Source organism: Panthera uncia (assembly GCF_023721935.1).
Source record: "Panthera uncia isolate 11264 chromosome A3 unlocalized genomic scaffold, Puncia_PCG_1.0 HiC_scaffold_11, whole genome shotgun sequence".
Taxonomy (NCBI): domain Eukaryota; kingdom Metazoa; phylum Chordata; class Mammalia; order Carnivora; family Felidae; genus Panthera; species Panthera uncia.
This window is the reverse complement of record NW_026057578.1, coordinates 78,787,820-78,810,701: the sequence shown is the minus strand read 5'-3', so window position 1 is coordinate 78,810,701 and position 22,882 is coordinate 78,787,820. Positions and strand designations below refer to the sequence as shown.

Sequence of the window (22,882 nt, the reverse complement as noted above, 5' to 3'; positions counted from 1 at the left end):
TATTATCCTTGTCTTACTGATGAACAAACTGAAGCTTAGAAAGAATAGCTTGCAAAATACCACACTGCTGGACTCCATACATTCAACCATTATCCTGCCAGGAAGAGTATTTTCTATAATGAGAGGACATAAGCAAGGCAATTAAGTTAGTCACCCAGGGTTTTAGGTATGTTTAAGTAGAGACTTGAAAGTTGAGTAGGAATTTGGCAAGGGAGGTCGTGTTAAAAATGTTTCTAACAGCACAAGTAAAAAGACTAGAAGAAAATGCAGAGTTCATTCTGGAAATTTCAAGCAGCTTAGAGAAGGTGGAGCTTAAAGTGTCAAAGGTAAATTGCCAAAGATGAAACTGGAGTAGGACCCAAAACAGAGAAGTTTTGTTTTGGTTTTATCTATTGTGAAATAAATCACTATAAAAGTTAGTGGTTTAAAACAACAATCATTTTGTTATCTCTCATTACTCCAAGAATTGACTGGGCTCAGTTGGGCAGTTCTCTAGCTTATTTGAGATCACCTGGGGCTGAAACCATCTAGTTTTCCAGGTATAGAACATGTATAATGGCTCTCCCATAGGTCTGGCATCTTGGAAGGAACATCCAGAAGTCTGGATTCAGCTGGGATGCTGGGATGTCTAGGCATTTCTCTCCATATAGTCCTCCTGCAGTAGCTGGACTTACAAGGAACTTCGGGTATGTAAGTTGAAGTTATCAGGCATTTTTAAGGCTAAAGCCTGGAACTGGCATAATGTCATCTCTGCCATGCTCCGTTACTTAAAATGAGTAACAAAGATCAGCTCAGATTCAGTATGAGAGGGGACTAAACAAGGGTCTGAATCCCAGGAGATGTGGTTCACTGGGGGGTCAACTTTGGAAATCAGCTACCACAGATTTTATGGATAGGTGCAAGATTGAAGAGAGTAACATCAATTAGAATGTCATTAAAACAAACTAGCTGAAAGATTGTAATGGAATTTTGTATTTATATTTGGGTATAGACAAATAGAATTAAGAGCAATTAAGTGATGAAATGGACCAAGCTAGATGAGTAACTGACAGTGAGTGTTGAGGAGGGACCATGGTGGTTAGAATGCAGATGACTGGTTTCCTTGTTAAGCTCCTGGGTTGACTGAGTTGTTATTCACTGATATAAAGAATAGAGTAAAAAGAATAGATTTGATAGTAGAGGTACTATGGTATGTCCAGAAAGAAACTGGATCTAGAGATTAGGGCTGAAGATGCAAATTTAGAACTCAAAACGTGAGTAGATGAATTACTCAAAGTGAGTTTGTTAAGTAAGAAGACAGACCAGAGTGGAGTCTTGAGGAACAACAACATTTAATATAACAGAAAACAGGGAGTCACAAAGAAGTCTAAGAAGAAGGGTCATCAGAATAAAAATCAGAATAGATGAGTATCACAAAAAAAAAGAAAAAAATCATTTCATAAAAGAGAAAATAACTATAAGTATCAAATGCTATAGAGAGATTAACTATGATTAAGACTGAAAATTGTGCCTGTGAATCACAAACAAGTAAGTTACTAGTGACTGGGAAAAGCAGTCATAGGGGTGGAAGCTTTGCTACAGTGAATTAAAAAGTGAACACAAGGGGAAAACGTAGAAACAACAAATAGACCAATTTTTTAAGCTTAACTGTTAAAAAGAAGAAGACCTAGTAGTAGATACAGGACAAGTGATCAAGATAGGTTTTTTAAGATTTCATTTTTAAGTAATTTCTACACCCAACTTGAGGCTCGAACTTACAACTCCAAGATCAAGAGTCACATGATCTACTGACCGAGCCAGCCAGATGCCCCAAGAGAGGGTTTTTTTTTAAATTTTTTTTTTTAACGGTTATTTATTTTTGAGACAGAGAGAGACAGAGCATGAACGGGGGAGGGGCAGAGAGAGAGGGAGACACAGAATCGGAAGCAGGCTCCAGGCTCTGAGCCATCAGCCCAGAGCCCGACGCCGGGCTTGAACTCACGGACCGCGAGATCATGACCTGAGCTGAAGTCGGACGCTTAACCGACTGAGCCACCCAGGCGCCCCTAGAGAGGGTTTTTTAAGATGGTAAAGTCAGAGCATGTTTAAGTACTGTTGAGATGAAGCTAATAGAGAAGGAGAAAAAAACTGAAGATGCCAAAAGAAAGGCCTCTGAGGAAGCAGAAGGGGATAAGATACAGAACACAGACAGAGATTATCCTCAGACTAAAGAGAGCTACCATGCCTAGCAGTGGACAGGAGTTAAAGAATGGCTGTGAGTGCAGGTTAAACCATAGGTGTGGCACATACACACATATATGTATACGTACATAGAGTATCCATTCACATGGTCCCTAACTTACAATTTTTTGACTTCACAATGGTCCAAAAGTGATACACACTCAGTATAAACCATATTTTGAATTTTGAATTTTGATCTTTTCCCAGGCTCACAAGCACAATACTCTCTCATGATACTGGGCAGCGGCAGCCAGCTCCAGTTCCCAGTCAGCCATGTGACCACAAAAGTCAACAACCAATATCCCTACAACCCTTCTGTACCCATACAATCATTCTGGTTTTCACTTTCAGTATAGTATTCAATAAAATACAGGAGATGGCTTTGAGTCAACATGGAGGAAAAGTAGGGATACCATAATTTCCCTCACCCCTCAAACACAGCAGTATTGAGGTCATAACTCTTGGAATTCCAGGAATCCAGGCTACAGTCTGACAGAAACATCACCAGGGGTGTTTGAAGACAGCTTGGAGGGACAGAGGTGCATGTTTGCCAACTGGGAGAGATAAGATGGGTGGCCTAGGTAGACTTAGAAGAGAAAGAGAAGCTGTGGAAGTATGAAATTGTATTTGGATAAGAGAAAGCTCTCTCTGGACCATGGTCCAGAAAATGAAGAATACGAAGAGATCCAGTTTCTACTTTGCAAACAGCCTTAGGAGTGAAGATCAGAGATTTCAGGGTTGCACAACTACTCTGGACCAGAGCCACTGCCAGCGCACCTGTGCCCCTGCTGGTACACGCGCCTGGTGGGGAGGAGAGCCAACCCCAGACTTGGTAATGCTCTGGGAGGTGTGGGGGGCGCACTGGGAGCAAGCCATCCCCTCCACTGAGTACTGTGAGAAGAGGGTTTACTCACTCTCCAAGAACAAAAGACCCTGCAGGTGTCAGCCAGAGGCCCTTTGTTGGCTGGGCAGAGTGGCTCTATTCCAGGTGGTATGGAGCATTCTTTAAGGCAGTGGCTTTAAGGCAGTGGGTTTTGAATCCCAGTCGAGCACAGGGGAGGCACAGGAGACTATGCAGCAGGGCAAACCCGCCTGCCCAGCTGCTCTGGGAGGGCTGCCTGAACAGCGTGGTTTGGGACACCCATCCAAAGAGGAGAAAGATTGGGGTGTCACCATTTTCCTCCCTATCACTAACATGGTGGGGCTTCAGAGAACAGGACAGTGGCCCCCAGTTGAAGCAGGACCCCTTACAAACCCACCCCTCTGTGCTTAGTAACTGCTTATCCTACTGGAGTGAGAATGACACTCACCAAAACCAGTCAGCCCCTTCTCCAGAGCAGCAAGGCCACCGTTTCCAAGGCACCAACAGACAACTGTCCTATGGTTTTGTATGTTAGTCCAGGTTTGTTGTTATTTTTGTTTTCTTTTTTCATTCTTTTTTTTTCTTTCTTTGTCTTCTCTTTTCCCTGCCTTACCTTTCTACTCTATTTTTTCTCCCCCCCTTGGAATCAGCCATATACTTTCTGATTTAGTTTTTGGTCAATTCTCATTATATATTTTTCTTTCCCTTTTTTGGGGTGGGGGGGTTACTCTGTTCTGGTTGTTTGTTTAATCAAGCATTTTTACTCTATTCTTTTTACACCTTTTCTGTATCTCCTTCTTATTTATCTTTCCCTCTCTCTCTCTCTGGACTAAGCCCTCTTGTTTCTTTGATTCTCTGCCTGGTCTTTCTATCCACCCCTATCATTCCTCTCTTAGTTTGGGATAAGGTTTCTTTCCTCTCCCTCTTTCTCCTCTTTTCCAGGGTTACTTCAACAAACAAATCAAAGCATACCTGGTGGGCAATCCAATCCACCACTACAAGTAGTTAGATAAAGCATCCAAGATGTAACAACAGAATGCACGTAACACACTCCAAAAACATTTCCTGAAGTTCCAGGCCCTGGACAGTGTATGACCCCTTTATAATACAGTAGTACTCGCAGGTGCAGGACACATAACAAGCTATTAAAACACGTAAAGGACAGAAAACTTGCCAAAATAACAAAACAAAGAATTCTGACCAAAAGAAATTCCAGGAAGAAATAATAGCCAGAGAATTGCATAAAACAGATATAAACAATACATCTAATCAAGAATTTAGAGTAATAGTCATAAGACTAATAGCTCAGCTTGAAAAAAGATACAAGACAGTAGAGAATCTATTGCTGCAGAGATCAAGGAACTAAGAAGTTCATTGTAGTCACAATGAATTAAGAAATGCTATAAATGAAATGCAAAATAAACTAGATTCAGAGACAGCAAGGATGGAAGAAGCAGAGGAGAGAATAGGTGAAATAGAAGATACAATTATGGAAAATATTTGATGTGCTGAATAGGAAATATATGCAGCCAAGAATCCTGTATCCAGCAAGGCTGTCATTAAAATAGAAGGAGAAATAAAGGCTTTCCCAGACAAAAACTAAAGGAGTTCATGACCACTAAACCAGCCCTGCAGGAAATCCTAAGGGAGACTCTGTGAGTGGAAAGCAGCAAAGACTACAAAGGACCAGAGACATCACCACAAGAACAAAACCTACAGATAACACAAGGACACTAAATCCATATCTTTCAATAATCACACTGAATGTAAATGGACTAAATGCCCCAAAAAGACAGAGCATATCAGAATGGATAAAAAAACCAAGATCCATCTATATGCTGCCTACAGGAGACTCATTTTAGACTTGAAGACACCTGAAGGTTGAAAGTGACGGGATGGGGCGCCTGGGTGGCTCAGTTGGTTGAGCGTCCGACTCCCGCTCAGGTCATGATGTCACGGTCCGTGAGTTCGAGCCCAGCGTCAGGCTCTGCGCTGACAGCTCAGAGCCTGGAGCCTACTTCGGATTCTGTGTCTCCCTCTCTCTCTGACCCTCCCCCGTTCATGCTCTGTCTCTCAAAAATAAATAAATGCAAAAAAATTTTTTTAATAAATAAATAAATAAACAAACATTAAAAAAAAATTAAAAAGAAAGTGATGGGATGGAGAACTATCTATCATGTTACAGGATGTCAAAAGAAAGCCAGAGTAGCCATACTTATACCAGACAACCTAGATTTTAAAACAAAGACTGTAACAAGAGATGAAGAAGGACATTATATCATAATTAAAGGATCTATCCATCAAGAAGAGCTAACAATCATAAATGGTTATGACCCCAATGTGAAAGCACCCAGATATATGAATCAATTAATCACAAACATAAATAAATGTATATATAACAATACCATGATTGTAGGGGACTTTAATACATTACAGGAGGTATTCAGAGGCTTTCTATTAGATGATTTTGGCCAACTGTAGGCTAATGTAAGTGTTCTGCACATTTCAGGTAGCCCAGGCTAAGTTATGATGTTCAGTAAGTTCGGTGTATTCAATGCATTTTAACTCATGGTAATTTTCAACTCACAATGGGTTTATTAGGACATAACTCCAAGGAAGAGCTATAGTTCATAGTCAAGGGCATTCTCTTCTGACACCTTCTACAGCATTTTCTCAGTGAAGTAGGATGTGGGGTCATCTGCTGAGAACATGGATAGGAGATATGAGAAGAATGAAAGGTTTTAAATAGCCACTATCAAGACTGGAGTATTGGAAAACAGAAACATTGCTAGAAAGCCCGAGAACCAAAGACCAGATTGGTAATCAAGACTCTGTACTATTAACAGTTGACTCAAATCTATGGTTTTCTCTTAAAGCTATCAGTAATTGGGTACATAAAATTATATGGATTCAGGGAAGGAGTTGTGCTGAAGAACCATGGTAGATGGATAACAAGAAGATTACAAATTTTACCAAGATATCTATTGATACTTTTAGACTATTCTTTTTTATTCAATAAACAGACTCACACCATTAACTTGGTAGTTTGCCAAAAGGATATACTGCAGTACTCTAGGTACTACTGAGAGGTACTGCACAGTATGGATGTGGTCCCCATTTGTTTATTTATTATTTTTAAAGGGTCTTTTTATGTTAGGTATTTATTTTGAGAGACAGTGAGCAAGCGAGCATGAGCAGGGGAGGAGGAGAGAGAGGGGGAGAGAATCCCAAGCAGGCACTGCACTTTAAGCGCAGAGCCTGACGCAGGGCTTGATACCACAACTATGAGATCATGACCTGAGCCCAAATCAAGAGTTAAATGTTTAACTGACTGAGCTGCCCACGTGCCCCCAAAAGGCTTTCTTCTTAAAGGGTCCTGTGAGGGGTGCCTGCGTGGCTCAATCGGTTAAGAATCTGATTCTTGGTTTCAGCCCGGGTCACAATCTCATGGTTTCGTGGGTTTGAGCCCAGCATCAGGCTCCATACTGACAGTGCTGAGCCTGCTTGGAATTCCCTCCCCATCTCTCTCTGCTCCTCCCCCACTCATGCTGTCTCTCTCAAAATAAATAAACTTTAAAAAAAAATTTTTAAAGGGCCCCATAAGATACAGAGCAGGGAACTATATCCACCACTCAAGGATCAATACTTCTATTCACAGCTGTATAAAAGAAAAATAAGAGCCACATATACAATTTAAAATTGTCTATTACCAGGGTGCCTTGGTAGCTCAGTTGGTTGGGTATCTGACCTTTGATTTTGGCTTATGTCATGACCTCACTGTTTGTGAGTTCACGCTCTGCATCAGGCTCTGGGCAGACAGTGTGAAGCCTGCTTGGGATTCTCTCTCTCCCTTGCTCTCTGCCCCACCCCTGCTCACTTGCTCTCATTCTCTCTCTCAGAATAAACGTTTAAAATGATATCTAGTATCTACATCAGAAAAGTAAAGAAATAGGTGAAATATTTTTAATATATTTTAACATAATATGTATAAAATATTTCAATAAGCAACTAATATAAACTTACTAAGGAGACATTTTACTTTTTTTATACTAAGTCTTTGAGATGCAGAGTGAATTTTATACTCAACATTGCATTTTCATTCAGACTAGCAATATTTCAGAAGCTCAAAAGCCACAAGTAACTAAAGGTCACAGTACTGGACAGTGTTGCTCTAGGTATCATGATTGTATAATATATACATATTTTAAAGTTATTATGTCCTTGTTGAATTAACAAAGCCACTGCAATTCTTCCTTATACTCATTAATAATATCATTCATAATATACGCTTACATAACATAGTTCATCTACAAATGCTTAGCTATTCTGAGACTCTATGAGTCTAGAAAATGTTTTGCAATCAGATCATCCGAGATAGAGCTTTGGTTCCCTACCAAGTTCATGCTGGTCTCTTGTCTGGAAACCATCAGTATCTACACAGCCACAGGCTGATATTCACTACCTCAGCTAGTCAGGTGTGCAGGTGGAACAGACTGAGGGGGCCAGCTTTCTTTGCTAAGACAGTTACCACTCATCCATCTACCTATGGCCCAGCTTCCAAAAGTCTATTGACATCTTCTGTCATGTTCTCTTTGTCCTTATGGACTTTATGCCTTTCTTTATTCCCTGACTTTAATTTTACTATGTTAAGAGAGAGTGAAAATAAAACATGTATTCAATTGACCATGTTTATCTAGAAATTGCTCTTATGATTAGGGGCTGGCTGGTTTATTTCAAAATCTATACATTCATGAGAAGATAACTTATCTACAGATACAAACTTTTTCAAGCTTTAAAGATTTACTCCAATCAGAAATCCAGATATAAACAATATATAATATTTTAATAAAAAAATCAATTTGCTCTTAAAATTTCTTAAGAACATTTTGTATTTAGAATATTCCTATGCATACAATGAATCAGTTATATTAACATGAAAAGTTAATAATGTTCTTGAACACTAACTCTGCTCCCTCTAGATGAACTGTAAAAAACTGTCTCACCCTAATTCAATTGTGTTGTATGTTTGCTGTGTGAGCTTTAAGTAAATATTTGGACTCTAGCCTCCAGAGGTTTTAGTTTTTATGGGAATCTGAAGAATTGGCACATGAAACAACTGTTAACCTGTCTGTCACTGTTCTGATTAAACCTAAGGGGAACCTGGATTTACCAGCACCTTCCAGAGTAAAAGTTACCAAGTGCTGTGAAAACAGAATTCATGATATTATAAAACTTGTAATAGGATAGACTATGCTCATTAATGTGTTCCCTGAAAGACACAAATTTCTTCAGCAGTACTGTGAATGTCTTAGTTTTTTAAAACTAATTTAACTTTGTATTCTGTTTGACATGTAAGTCACCCTTTTAAAAATGAGAACTCTGTCAATTTTATTTGTCCTTTTAAGATTATTTTTTCCCTTCAGTTCACATTAGACCAGAGCAGTGTGGTTCTAATCTTTTCAGCTAGAACCCACTCACAGAAAACAGCCCATTGTACTCTTTCAACAACATTTTTAAACATACATTTCTATTTTCTTTTTTAAAGTTAACACAATTCTTCAAGTACTTTTTTTTCTTCAAGTATTTACTGACTACTATCTTGTAGCAGGCATTGCTAGATTCTAAGAAAAATAAGATTAACAAAACATATTCTCTGTCTTCAAAAACTTCATAGTCTAGCATGAGAGATCAATAAATATAAAGCATTATGATACGTACTGCAATAAAGGTATGACCAAAGTACTATGGGAAGCCCAGAGGAAAGAAGGATTAATTCTTTCTGGAAATGATGGTGGAAGGAACTGGATTTTCCCAGTGAGAAGAGGTAAAAGGAATAGTGTTCCAAGCAGAAGGAACAACATGAAAAAGGGCACAAGGACACAGCTCCTTTGGGAAACAGTAAGAAGCCTGGTGTGGCTAAAACATGAGATTCCTACAGAGTAATAGTAGGAGCTATGAGAAGGAATTTAAATTTTTTGTTATAATGAAGGCAATGAAAAAGCATAAAACCAGGAAAGAGATGGGATTTGTGTCTTAGAAAACTCTATGGCTGTGTAAGTGAATGACTAGAGAAGGGGAACAGAAGGCAGGCAGGAAAACCAATTAAAAGGTTATTGTACCAGACTAGGTGGAACTCTCCACAGTAATTCTGGAACTGGAAAGAAGGGAATGAATGGATTTGACATGCCTTTTAGAGGTAGAATCACTTGGACAGGATGGCTATTTGGATGGAGAAGGTAAAGAAAGAAGAGTCAAAGATTCCACCATGTACTTTGGCTTACACGATGATTTAATGTAAACAGAAAACAACAAAGTTTAAAAAAGTAAGCTCTACACTGAGATATCAGCAAGTATTTGCAAGACATTCAAGTGAAGAGATCCAGGAGGCAGTTGGAAATAAGGGTCTCAGCTAAAAAATATAGTCAATACCAAGAATATGGATTTTTGGAATTATCAACATAAAGATGACATTTGCAGTCATATAAGCAGATAAAGTTTCAAGAAAAGGAAATGCTGCCAAATTCTGCACACTACAAAAAAAAAGTCATATGATTAATATGTAAGGCAAAACTTGAAACAAATCTTTTAAAAGAAAATATGGGGAAATATTTTCATGATCATGAAGTGAGAACAAATTTCCTAAATAAGACACACAAAAAGCACCAATCATAAAAGATCAACAAATTCAGCTACTTTAAAACACCCTAAGAAAGACTGAAAGGACAATGCACAAAGTGAGAAATTATCTCCAACACATATAGCTGACAAAGGACTAGTTTGCAGAATATGTAAAGAGCTCTTGCGAATCAGAAAAAAAGGTAGACAATCTAATAGAAAAAAAGGAAAATAGAATAGGCACTTCACCAAAAAAGATACCCGAATAAACATAAGGGGCTCAATTTCACCACTAGTCAAGAAAACACAAATCAAAACCACAATGAGGTATTACATATCCAATATATTGACAAAATTTTTAAAAGTCTAAAAATAAGAAGCTTTGGCAAAGATATGGATCAACTGGAATTCTCATACACTATTTGGGAATATAAATTAATGCAACCAATTTGGAACCTGTGCCAATATCTAGTCAAGTAGAAAATATGCATTCCCTATGGCTCAGAAATTTCACTCCTAGGATATACTCTAGAGATTTGCATCTTTATGTGCATCAGGATACACATATATGAATGTTCAGAGCAGCACCACTGTGATTATCCCAAACTGGAAACATGACAAATGCCTTTCAACAGAACAGATCAATTAATTGTGGTATATTCACACATTGGAATACTATACAGCATACAAACAGAAGCTACTGATACACACAATAACATGAATCAATCTTGTAATTTTAAGTGGAATAAAATTACAAAAATGACACAATATAATTCTATTCATAAATAATACAACATAATAAAATTCAAATAGGCTAAACAAATCCATATTGTTTAGGAATGCATACACAGTGATTGAGAAATGCAAGAAAACAGTTACTATAAATAATAAGATAGTTGTTACTTCATAGGAGACCAAAATGATTGTAATGGGCAAGGGATATTCTCAAGGAATTCTGCAGTCCCAATGTTCTATTCTTTGACCTCACTGGTGGTGATTACATGACGTTAAGTTGATAACCATTTGATTAAATGTACATATAAATTTTATGGACTTTTAAATATGCAACTTAAAAAAATTTAATGAACTAAATTTTGAAATGGTCCTACATTTAACAAGAGATGTAATAATAAGAAGAGAAGTAACCAGAAAGGTCTTGATCCTAAGGACGATTAAAGGAGATTAAGAAAACATGCTATTGAATTCATTCAGAAGTAACTCTGAATACCACAAAAAAAAAAAAAAAAAAGACAATTCTGTATCTGAGATGAATTACATTTAAATCTGTTTCAAGGCTGATGACTGGATTTCATTCTTTCATTTGAGACCTACCTTGTGTCTGGCACCGTGCCAAGGACTTGCAGTACAGGAAAACTTAGTCCTACCTCTTAGACTTTCCTCAGCACTAGGACCCCCATTGACTTCTAATCTTTCTTGGGATAAAAGATTTAGCTATTTTATTGATTGGAATACAATGAGGCAGGGAGAATTTCAGTTCCAAATGTAGAAATAAAAAGGCATGCAGGAATTAACAGGTGCTAATCTGAGTATATGATACAGTTTATGCCTCAAGTGAGGAAATATAGGGAGAATATGGATGCTAGATGTTTTCTCTTTCAAACATTAAGGAACATGAACAAACAACCTTTATTTTTCACATCAGGCAAGAGAAGGACTGAGATCAATAGCAGGAATACAAGGGTGAGGTCAGGGTTTTTAAAAACTGAAACAATAAAGATACAATTTAAACAAGACTTCTGCTTTTTGCTTTTCAGGAAAGAAAACCTGTATCTATGAAGTGATGTGATCTCTTTAACTCAATTTTTTAACCCATTTTAAAATTTCAGACTTGGCTCTGAAAAAATAAAATTTACCCTTAAAAAGGCAGTATTTGCTACCAGTGAGATTTAAAAAATTAAGCTACAAACTTCAAAACTCGAAAAGAGAAGTTCCTAAGTTAGTATAATTAGAATATAAGATCCCAAATATCTGTTTACAAATTATTAAGGCTCATACACAGAGCCATTAATCTAATTTCAACTCTTTGTCTGGTTTACACAGTTTTCTCTGGGTTAGAACTCCTATAATGTAGCAAAGCAATATTCTAAGGAGCAAAAAGGATTCAATCAAGAGCAAACAACACATAAACATGAACCAACCAGTAAGGAATTTTAAAATTACTTAGAAATGAGCAATTAGTAGGGAATTAAAATTGATACGAAACTGAAAGGGTAGATAGACCTGGTATCAGACTAGTACTCTCACTTAATGCTCTATTAAAATCTTAATGAACTCTCATAAAGATTGAAGTGATGCTCAGAAACATAAAGGTAATAATGTCCCAGGAAATAATTTTCAGTTACCAAAGCTCAAATTTTATAACTCGAATTTAGATAAAGCATGTTTTGTTGATAACCTGGTAATTGGATTGTCAAGTGATACGGTTGGGGGTCTTTTAATTAATGTTTGCTAATATGCTGAAAATTTGAGGTAGCTTTTACAGCAAAAGACATGGGATCTGAAGACGGAGTACCAGGCCTGCCACCTACCATCTATGTAATGTTGAGTAAATAACCAAACCACTCTGAGTCTCACACCAACCAACCTTGCAAGACTTGAGAGCAGATAAAGAAAATACATGCAAATGATACTGTAGGAACTCCAGAAGTATGGAGTCAGTTTCCTTAACATACTACAAAAACTACTTTCAGCAAACTAACACATATTTTTATCCATGTTTTATTATGGAAAAAAATTTAAACTACAAAAGTCTAGTAAAATGAAGTTACATGTATTCTCATTAGCTTCAACAATTATCCATTCATGGCTAACCTGGTTTTGTCTATATTCCACTCATTCCTTCTCTTCCTCTATTATATTTTGAAGCAAGTCCCAGATATCATATCATTAACATCCCAAGAGCTAAAATCCAGTGGCTTCTTCTCAGTGGATGTACAGGTATATGAAGTCCAACAGAGAGGTCTGAGCTAGTAATGTGAATTTGAGTGTCACCAATAACGAAATCAAGAGTTGAAGCCATAGCTCTGCATAAAGGTCAAATATCCATGCTTAGGAAACAAGATGACAGACTTTTCCTTGATGCTCCTTTGATAAAAATATCTACAGAAAGCATAATTCTTCCATCAAAAAAGAAACTACAGATTTTCAAAGGCCTATAAAACTTCTACATCCTACGACTGTAATTGTTTTTCTGCCTTAAAAAGGTGCCCCTATATTAGTACTCACTATTCTAAAGGATTTAACAAAAATCCCTAAAACACAGACATAATTTATGTAACAAATTTACACACTGGTATTGTAATCAACCCCAAATCTACTTTTCAAACTATTTAAAAACATGTTCCTCCATGTAAATTTTCTGTTCTGCTTGAAGTTTACATATGTTTTACACTTTCTTTTCTATGTATACTTCACAATAAAAATTTTTAAGTAAACTTTAAAAAGAAAATTTGATTCCTACATTTAAATAGCTATGACAGACGATGGTATATCTCATAAGCGTTCAGAGCTTTGAACATACATGAGAATATTTGCATACTAAAAATATTTTATAAGCTCTTTAGACACCAAGTTGTTGAATCAGAGGCCATTTATTCCTACATTTTCATTAATTTAATGAAAACTATCAAAATTAGTTATTATTTATATTCCACTTCAATCCTGAAAAAAATGTGACTCGAGCTCCTTATATCCTAATTTTACAATCCACGTTAAAAGAATTTCTAAAATTTTCTAAAACAGTTTCATAAGCTGTCCAATAAAGATTAACCTTTGAAATATAAAGTATTTATGACCTTTGGAATGAAATGGAACTTTGTGTCTTTGATTATATTAGCCACCAAGTAAATTGTTCAAAGGGGATAGGAGGCGTAAAATTTTTAGAAACACAATAGATTGTCAATGGTTAAATTATGATGGGTCACCACTGATTAAATAGAGCTAAGTCCTATTTGATTAGAAAGAACTCCAAAATATTTTAAAGCATATCCTTATCTTTGAACTAATAGTCCTAGAAACCTGAATGTACAATTTCATAAATAGAGAGATATACATTTTAGTTGTGAACACACGTACACATCTGTGCTTTATTTTTTCCTAAGAAATAATCAGATATATTAAAAGCAGTTTCACTTCGTCTATATTATGTAACTGCCATTTCACCTAAGTTACTGAAGGATTTTTGGAAAATATTTTTAATTTTCACAGGCTTTTGAAAGACTGCACCCAAAGTATTTTAAATGAAATCCAACTCATTTTTAAAGCATGATTAAACAATTAGGTCAAAATGGCATGTCCCCCTCCCTCACAAAACAATCCAATTCTTTTTTCAGATATCAGTAAATATCAACAAGATAATTAAGGCATAATTGCTTTTTCAGGAATGGTTTACTAAACACAGCTAAATGCAAAGCCTCTCCTTTTCAAAAAAAAAAAAAACATATTCCAGACACCCACACATTTAATTAAACAGGTTCTTTCTTAAAGACAATAGAGATGTTTTCTTGTTGTATTCACCTTTTAGTTGCTTTCTACTTTAATATTATATTGTTGAATATAACTATTCTTTAGTTAAATCTAATCAGTTTTTTTTTCATTCTTATTTTAGACATTAAAATGTATGGGGGAAGGGAAAAGAAGTGTGGAAAATATAGAATAACTTGAGAATTTGATAGGTTTTCAATTAAGGAATTTCATAAAGATATCTTGTTGCTGTTCTTAAATTAATTCTGCATCAGAAGCCAAGTGATTTTTTCGGTCTTGAATAGTAATGACACAGATTTTCTCTACCAATAATGTATATATTAACTACATTTAATATATCGGATACAATTTTATTTCTGTATTTCTAAAGAAAATCTGAGAGCCTGTTAAGGCTTAATTAATAACATCAGTAACAATTCTGCCAGAGTAAGTAGTGGTTTTATCATTTATCTTCACAATCGAAAGAAATCTGTTTATTTGTGAAACTGCTATTTTGAACACATACATGAGAAAACTAGTAATTTTCTTTTGACACAAGAAATGAAACCACTGCTTTTTTAGCCCAATAATGTAGCACACATGAATTTGCTGACATACAGTGTCTTTTTACCTGCTTTCCCGCTCACGTAAATACTCCATAGCTTTAACGATTTTTTTTCCCCTCAAAAACACTGTTTTCACAATCTAGGGAAACGTCTCCATATACTCTCAGTAGCTACTGCAGACTGAAAAGTTCTACAACAAACGAGGTTACTTCACTGAATCTTTTCAGAGCTTCAGGAAATGAATGCGGTGCTCCCACGATAGTTTTATGTTTTAAAATTCCTTAAAAATCACCAATAGGAGTTATCCTTTACGCCTCACGGCACCTCACACGTGTTTACTTCAGGGTGGACTTTTCTGCCCCTGGAGTTTGAGCAGAAAACACAAACTAGGAGTAAAAAACACGAAGATTTCGTTGGGTGCTCAACGAAAGAAAACTGTTGAGTAAGCAACTGTCTTCGCGTTGCTAAATCTCCTTAAGTTGCCTCACTTGTGTCACGAACACCCAACCCAAACAGAACAAACCTCTCCCCTCCCGAGAAGGGCGAGCTGAATGAGAGCGGTTCTGCCCATTAACAGGTGGCCGGGCCGGGAGGGGCCTTCCGCGCTCCCGCTGCTGCCGCCGCCGCCGCCGCCGCCGCCGCCCGGGGACGCCCTCCCCTCACCCGGCCTGGCCACCTCGGGCCGCCCCCGCCGCGGCCACGCACCCACCCCTCTCCCCGCTAGCTCCCGCGCCCTGGTGGCCTGCGGTGCCCCAGTGCCTTCGGGCTCCTGGTTTCCACCCAGCGCCACGGGCCCTCGGCACAGACGGGGAGGCCCTGGGAGAAGCACGTGCCTCTTTTCGAAGCCTCCTTTCCCCGGGGCGGGAACTCCCGCCGGGTCTCCGCGCGCCCGGCCACCGGGGCCCGTCTGCTGAAGTACGCAGGCGCCGAACCTTCTAGACGCCGCCGAGTGGCCGGGCCACGGGGACGGGTCTGACCTACCCACCAGCAACTTGGCCCAAGTGTGAAGTTCTGGAGCTCCCCAGGCCAAGCGGGGCCAACTAACAAATGCGACCGAACGGAGGCCCAAGGGTTTGAGTACCTTGCTCCGGAGGCCACACAGTTGTCTGAGCAGGCGCAAAGCCGGGTCTCCTGGTGTCATTCCCCCGAACAGCCAAGAGGACCGCTGCCCCCTCCCCCAGAACCCGCCTCGGAACTGCGGGTGGGGGCAGCGTAGCACCCCATTCATTCTAGCGCCACTGGCAGCTGCTGCGTGAACCGGGGCGGGACGGGCAGGGTGGGCTGAGGGGAGCGCCCGGGAAGCCCTCCAACCCGGGTGCCCAGGCCCGTGCAGCGCGGGCTGGAAGCCTCTTTGCTCCGGCCATCGCCCCGGCCTCTCCAGCACGTGCGGGCCCCGCACCCGAGGGGCCACGGCACACCCGGCGGGTCGGCCTTGGCTCCGCCTTTAACTGGAGGCGCTGCCCAAGGCGGAGCCCGCGCGGGCGCGGCCCGGCCCTGCGCTCGGGGTCTTCCTCCGGGGGCGGCGCCGGCGGGCCGCGGCTGCGCCCTCCCGCGGGCCTCTGCTGAGTCGGGGATAATGGGTTTGTTGAGTGGGGAGGCGCAGTGCGCCCGAGCCGGGCCTGCGGAGTCCAGAGGGAGGACGCGGCCGAAGAGGCTTTTCTGTAACCGGAGCTCGCGGCCCTAAGACCTTGCTCCGCGCGGGACTCTGAGGGAGGGCTCGTTCTCCAAACCCAGCCTCGCGTTGTGTTCTCAGGTCTTACACGGAATAAACAGAATAGGGTGTGTTGGTCACTTCGCAGGAAACTTTTCGTTGTTTCCTTATTTCCTTCCCGTCCGTGGGCAAGTTGAGCAGCTTCTGGGCCTTACACCCAGTAGGTTTCGGGCCGAACAGAATCTGGACAGCTCCGGGTCCCTGGGTTTTCTGGACGGATCATCCCACCCCATCCCCACCTCTTTCCTGGTCTTCTCTCAGGACAAGATGGAACCGTCCTTTCCGACCCCCTGCTGCAAGTGGGGAGTCTTCTTCCCCTGCCAAAGTGAAACGCGTCCTTGTCGGCTTTCCTAGATCTTAACGTTTGCGTTGGAAAGAAACTTCACAATACGCAAAAGATAACTTGGCTACTTATGGCAAGGGCCTGGGGGTTTAGAGGGACATCTTAGCACATGGAAGGAATGACTCGGATCCCCTAGCCGCCGTGAAGCCACGCGGGACAGCTCAGCAGAAAGGAAGGTTGTCTGCTGCCAACATGCAGGACACGGATCGGTTTTTTGTCGTTTTGTTTTCTTTTCCTTTTGGCTCAGCTCTGAAAGCATTACAGAGCTATCCTTTCCCGCCTCCCGACCCTCTTTCCCTCCCCCTCTTCTGTCTGGTGCAGGCAATTAGGGTGAAGAAATCAGTGCCAGGTTCCTGCCTCTGAAGAGAAAGGAATTGCTTCGGGAATTGAGTCCTGACACCTGTCTCTGTCCAGGATGGCGAGAGGGGATGCGGGGTCAAAACGCCCGCGGGAAGGGGCCGACCTGACTGGGAGGGGAGAACACTCCCTAAGAGAACATCTCTGGAGACTCCTTTTGCCACGTCCTCCCTCCCTATCATTTGGCCTTCTGCTTCCCACAGGTCGTTAACACGCGAGGGTATTAACACGGGACTTTTTTCCCTCCTTTTAGGCTCCCCGAGACCAGGACCTGGGGGCTGGAATCAGAAGAGCAACACTGACAAGCCGTTCATTAATTTGCATTTATTTTCGGGAAATAATGTAGATAAAAGGGGAGGAGGGGGACTGCCTTACATTTCAACAAGTAATTTGTGATCTTCACATCGGACAAATCAAATTTACAAATTACTTTCCCACCTACTGGACGAAAAGGCCAAAGCCAAAATTGATACACAGGCGCGGGCTCTCCGCAGATTTCGGAGAGTGAAGGTGCACTAAAAACTCACTAGACGAAACAGGGTTGTTTAAAAAGAGAGAAGCCGACAGAGGAATTGGAACTAGGGTTTGGGGCCTGGGTTGACTTGTTTGTTTTTCCATAATGCCGTATTTTTGTTTGTTTTTTGTTTTGTTTTGTTTTGTTTTGTGATTGGTCTCTACACCGGAACTGCGACTCTGTGCTTCGACCGGGTGAAGGGCTCAGCCCTGCGTCCCCGCCCAGCCTAGCCCCCTCCCCTGTACCCTGACTTGGTCGTTTCCTTCACACTCTCGGACCCTCTCTATACTCCGCGCCCAGCTTCCTGGAACCAAAAGGTTCTCTTTAATAAATACACAGAGGGAGAAGGTGTGAGAGAGCAGGACAGTTTTGCAACAACTGAAAAAATAAAAGCGCCATCGTTTAAGGAAGAGAGGAAGGGGGACAGAGGGAAAATATTTTTTGCTTTTGTTTTATATATATGTATGTATATATATGTATATATATGCTGTATATATCTTAAAGTTCTATTTCCTGGGCGCTAAGATGAGATATGCTCAGTTCAACCAACAGCAACTAAAAAGTTTAAATGGTCCCTGGAACGGACCCGACTATGTACAGCATTCCCGCCGAGGCGGAAGCTTGAGCCAGTTCTACGCAGGGCGGGGCTGTGCGCGAGAGACTAGGGACGCGCTCCTCCCTCCAGCCGTGCCCCAGCGCATCCCGCTGGGGAGGAGAAAACGCCGGAAAGCTCTGGCCTGCAGCCGGGGAGCGGGACCGAGGGCTGCTGAAGGGGCGGTAGTCTGCAAGCGAGAAACACTTAGTGGTTGTTTTGATTTGGGGTAGAGTGTGGGTGCACTCCAGTGGGCAGACACATGCCAGTTAGTGATTCCAGTGTCCAGAAAGAATAAATAAAAGTGTACGGTTCAAACAGAGTCAGAGCAAGAGCCTCCGAAGGCTGCAAGTGCATAATAACTGCCCAGAAACACCAGAGGAGAGTGACTTAGGAGTTCGTTAGGGGATGAGGAAGAGAGCACACAGCTCTCCCCATATAGAACTTGTGGGCCAAGCCAAAGCACCTGTCCCCTCCTCCAAGGGGTGGGCGGGTCTGCACATCCCCCAAACAAAGTGGCAGAAAGATGAGGGCGGCAGTGCAGGCAAAGGGCATCTTTCAGGGGCATGAAAATTCAGGTCTGCAGAAGCCGAGGCAAAGGCGGGCGGTGCAGCAGCAGCAACAGGACGGGGACCACGGAGGGCGCAGGTAGTTGCGTTTCATCTCCTCTTCCTCCCACTCCTGGGCTCACAAGACCTGGAACCGCCATGAGGCTTGGTCCTTATAGTCCAGACAGTCGGGCGAATTGAAGTTGAGTTTCCAAGCCGAGGAAGCAGCGGCGGCGCCAGGCTCCTTGTAATCCAAGCAGTCGCCAGAGTTGAAGGCGAGCCCTGAACCGCCGTAGCCCTGGTGGTGGTGGTGATGATGGTGGTGATGATGGCCTGAGGACTGGCTCAACGGATGGTGCGCGTGCGGATGGTGGTGATGGTGGCCGGCCATGGAGGAGGGTGCCATAGGGCTGAGCTGGTGCGGGTGGTGGTGCGAGTGCATGGGCGCTAGATAGGAGCTGCAGTCCACGCCGCCAAAGTAGGAAGACGAGGGCGCGGGGTAGCCCTGCCCGTAGCTGCCGCCCTGGCCGTAGGACATGGGATAAGAGGCTGCAGCCGAGGCGGCGCCTGCAGCAACCGAGCGCTGCATGCACGACGCGTTGCTAGGCGCGGCCAAGGGCTCGGGCACTGACACCGACGCGGGCGCTGAGCCCGGCGAGATGGAGGCCGGACTCCAGATGGATGAGGCAGCCGGCGTACTCAACGACGACGGGACTGCCACCGCCGGGTTCCCGCCCAGGCCTGCCGCCGCTGCCGCCGCTGGGTTGGCGGAGGCGCTGGATCCTGAGCTGGAGGACGAGGCGGAGCTGGACACAGCGGGAGGCGTGAACTGGCCGCTGCTTTCCGAGCCCGAGCTCTCCCGCACCGGGGACGACTTCTTCTTGGCTGGGCGGCTCTTGGTCCCGCTCCCGCTCTGCTGCTGCTGGCGGCATTTGGCACGGCGGTTCTTGAACCAGACCTGCAGCGGGCCGAGTCAGGGAGAGGGTGTCAGGGGGGCGAGTAGAGCCTGCTACTCCCCGGCCCCTGTACCCACCGCCCGGCTTAGGATCTCTTATCCCTCTCCAACGGCGGCCTCCACCCCTCCTCATCTCCCACCGGGCCAGCCCCTGCCCCAGCGTTTCCAGCTCCTCAGCCCTCCCCCAACCTTCAGATCAAAGATCCTCCTCTGGCAAAGTAGGGACGTGCACCTCCCCACCCCCAGCGCCACTCTGCCCTAGGGCGGAACATTCGCGTCTGTCCAGCCAGAAGTTCAGCCATGTTTAAACTCTGCTGTTGGCTGCTTCCCAACAGCCTCATGTATGTTTGGAGGCCCTGTCTTCTATGAACAGAGCTGAGGAAACTGCGGAGAGGCACGAAGGAGAGCGCAGGACAGTCACCAAGTCTGAGGTGGGAGGCAGTCGTCCCCTGGAGGCCCAGCGTTGGGCAAAGCGAGAATTTGAGCGGATGCAGGAGCAAGGCGGGGAGGCTGAACAGAGGCAGTACTCGGGGGACTAGGGAAGGAAGCCTGAGCAGAATTTCGTTGGGCTTCTTGGTTCCAAGTGGGGAACCAAATGGGACAAAGTTCTCACTTCTCTTGGAGGGCCCTGGTACATGGCACAACATTCTTGGTTCTTTCTCGAGCCTCGAGGGAAAGCAGGCAAGATAAAAGGCCCTTGAGGAGAGTTCTGAGTTATAATCCAAACAGTATTTTCACCGCAAAAACAGAAACAGCAAAGCCGGTAGCCGGGTTTTGTGTTCGGCATCCTCTCTGGGCAAAGGAAACATCTAATCAAACCTGCGCCACCCAGGGAGCGCACTCCGACAGGGCACCAGGCTCTGGCCAAGCTCCACTCTTCCATTTCCAGGATCCCCGGGATGCAAGGCAAGTGCGAAGGCACAATTCAAGACCCCAAAGAAAACTGCCAAATCCTGGAATGGCCGAAGAAGCAGGGGCAAGTGTCGGGCCCTCTGGGCACTTTACGTTAGGAAACCTTGCTTATCTTCCCAAAATCATAAAAAGGATTTTCAATACCGAAGGCGCCCTGGGACCAAGGGCCGAATCCAGTGCTCTAAGCTAGTGCCTTTGACTTTGCCCCTCTTCCAGGCCCGGGCTGAGCGCTAGGGGGAGTCTGACAGGAATTGCCCAGTCTGTAAGCCCGCCCCACACCAGACCACCCTTCCCAGGCCCTCTCCAACTAGTCCCAGAGCCCCTACCCTGACCCAGGAGCCCTGGGCGCGCACACCTGAACTCTGGACTCCGGCAGGTTGATCTTGAGCGCCACCTCCTCGCGCATGAAGATGTCAGGGTAGCGAGTCTTGGCGAAGAGCGCCTCGAGCACGTCCAGCTGTGAGCGTGTAAAGGTAGTGCGTTCCCGCCGCTGCTTCCGCGGGGTGGCTGAGGGGACACGCGGGGGCGCCTCGGGTCAGCGGTGGCCACGCGGACCCACGCTAGAGGACGCAGATAGGCCCCAGGCAGGCCCTGTGCGAGGCCGTTGCAAAAGAGAGCAGAGCTCCAAGCGAAAGAAAAACTCCCCCGGGAGGCGAGCCTGAGAGGCCACAGGTGGGAGAAAGTACATGTGTGCGACTGAGAACCAGTGGGTCTTCAAGACTTTAGAGTTGCCCCCTTCCCTACTTCTCAGAGGTTAGGAACGGAAAAGAAGTTATATAATCTCCCCGTTTTCACCCCCTTGCCCCCAACACACCCCCTGGCTGGAGGATGGTGAAGGGGTGCTCAGAAACACCACCCGGAAAACACTTTCCGAAAGAATACATGGGGGTGAAGGAGTGGGAGCTAGGAAACAAAACCAAACAAAAAGCCAGGATTCTGCTCAGGCTCTCCACATCCGCAGTGCAAAAGTTGGTGCAAACGACCCATGTAGAGGACAATTTATTTAATTAGGGAGAAAGAACCCCTCTTCCTCATCTCTGCCAGTCATTTCTCATGAGAAAATCTTGGCTCTTCCTGTTAGGGCCTAGAGAGTGTCCAGAATCCTCACTCAATATTGGCGGGGGGGGGGGGGGGGGGAAAAAAAAAACAAAGTAACACACACACACGCGCACACACACACACACACACACACACACACCAAAAAAAAAAAAAAAAAAAAAGGCCTCCCATGGGAAACTGCCCGAGGTAAATGCTCCCTGTGCTGCTGGTGGGACCACAACAGGAAACAGGTTGTCTGTGTGGCCAGGCTGGGAAAGCACACATTACACTACTTCACTGCCCAGGCCCAGTTCACCCAGCGGTGACTGCCCTGTGAGCCTGCAGCCTGTGGTGCATTGTAGGCATACTAGCCAACCGGCTCCCTGGGCCTGCTCAGCGACAAAAATGTGTGCTCAAACTCAGAGTCTGGGGATCCCCAAGATTTGCAGGGGCTGGGGGCGGGTACCGGTGCTCACCGGGGTAGCCCACGGAAGGATGCAGGAGGTCCATGGCTGGCCCGGCCAGGCCCAGCCCGTTCATGCCGTATGGGGGTTGTTTGAGGTAAGACATCATGCTAACAGCTGGGTGGAGGCGCCCCGACGGATCCAGGGGGCCGGGGCCTGGCGCAGTGCGGGGCTCCCACTGCGCAGTCCTTCAAGCTCTTTGGCGCCTGGGGGCCCGGCCTATGGAGACAGGAGACACATGTAAACAGTGATTGGGAGCCATCTCGGCTTCCTTGTCTTGTCTGAAGCAAGGAGCCACGGAATGGGGAGGCTACGGAACTTCAGGAGGCGGTCAACTCGGCTCTATAAGGCCTTAGTCTAAAAACCACAGCTTCTTTGAAAAAAGTAAGCTTTTCAGGATCATCATCTACTCTTTTCGCACTTGGAAGGGCAAAAGACACTCCTAGGACGTCACTAAGAGTGAGGAGAGGTTAAAAGCAGGGCTAAGCTGGAAAGGTCGGAGCCTGAAAGGCGGAGTGTACAAGGTCCCAAGTCTAGGCAAAATTCTGGTCTGGTAGGAGCAGGCCTCAATACTGCAAAAGCAAACGTTTACTCCGCGCCAGTGAGACAGGCTGCCCAGGGCATAAGGGGTTGTTTCCTTTTGTTTCAAACGTTTTTGAAAGCGGGACCAAAAGGTAGAGGCTCCAGAGAGCCAAGGTGAGGC

At 43.9% G+C, this 22,882-nt stretch overlaps 1 protein-coding gene across 1 annotated transcript; it reads right to left on the bottom strand.

The window, feature by feature from the left end:
* Positions 1-17,467: 17,467 nt before the first annotated feature.
* On the bottom strand, positions 17,468-22,356 carry OTX1 (orthodenticle homeobox 1). Its single transcript, XM_049650310.1, has 3 exons — positions 22,192-22,356; positions 21,033-21,184; positions 17,468-19,768 (listed from the first exon to the last, which is right to left on the bottom strand). Exons 1-3 carry the CDS (start codon positions 22,286-22,288, stop codon positions 18,950-18,952), a joined length of 1,068 nt encoding a protein of 355 aa, XP_049506267.1. The 5' UTR covers positions 22,289-22,356; the 3' UTR covers positions 17,468-18,949.
* Between the last annotated feature and the right edge of the window lie 526 nt (positions 22,357-22,882).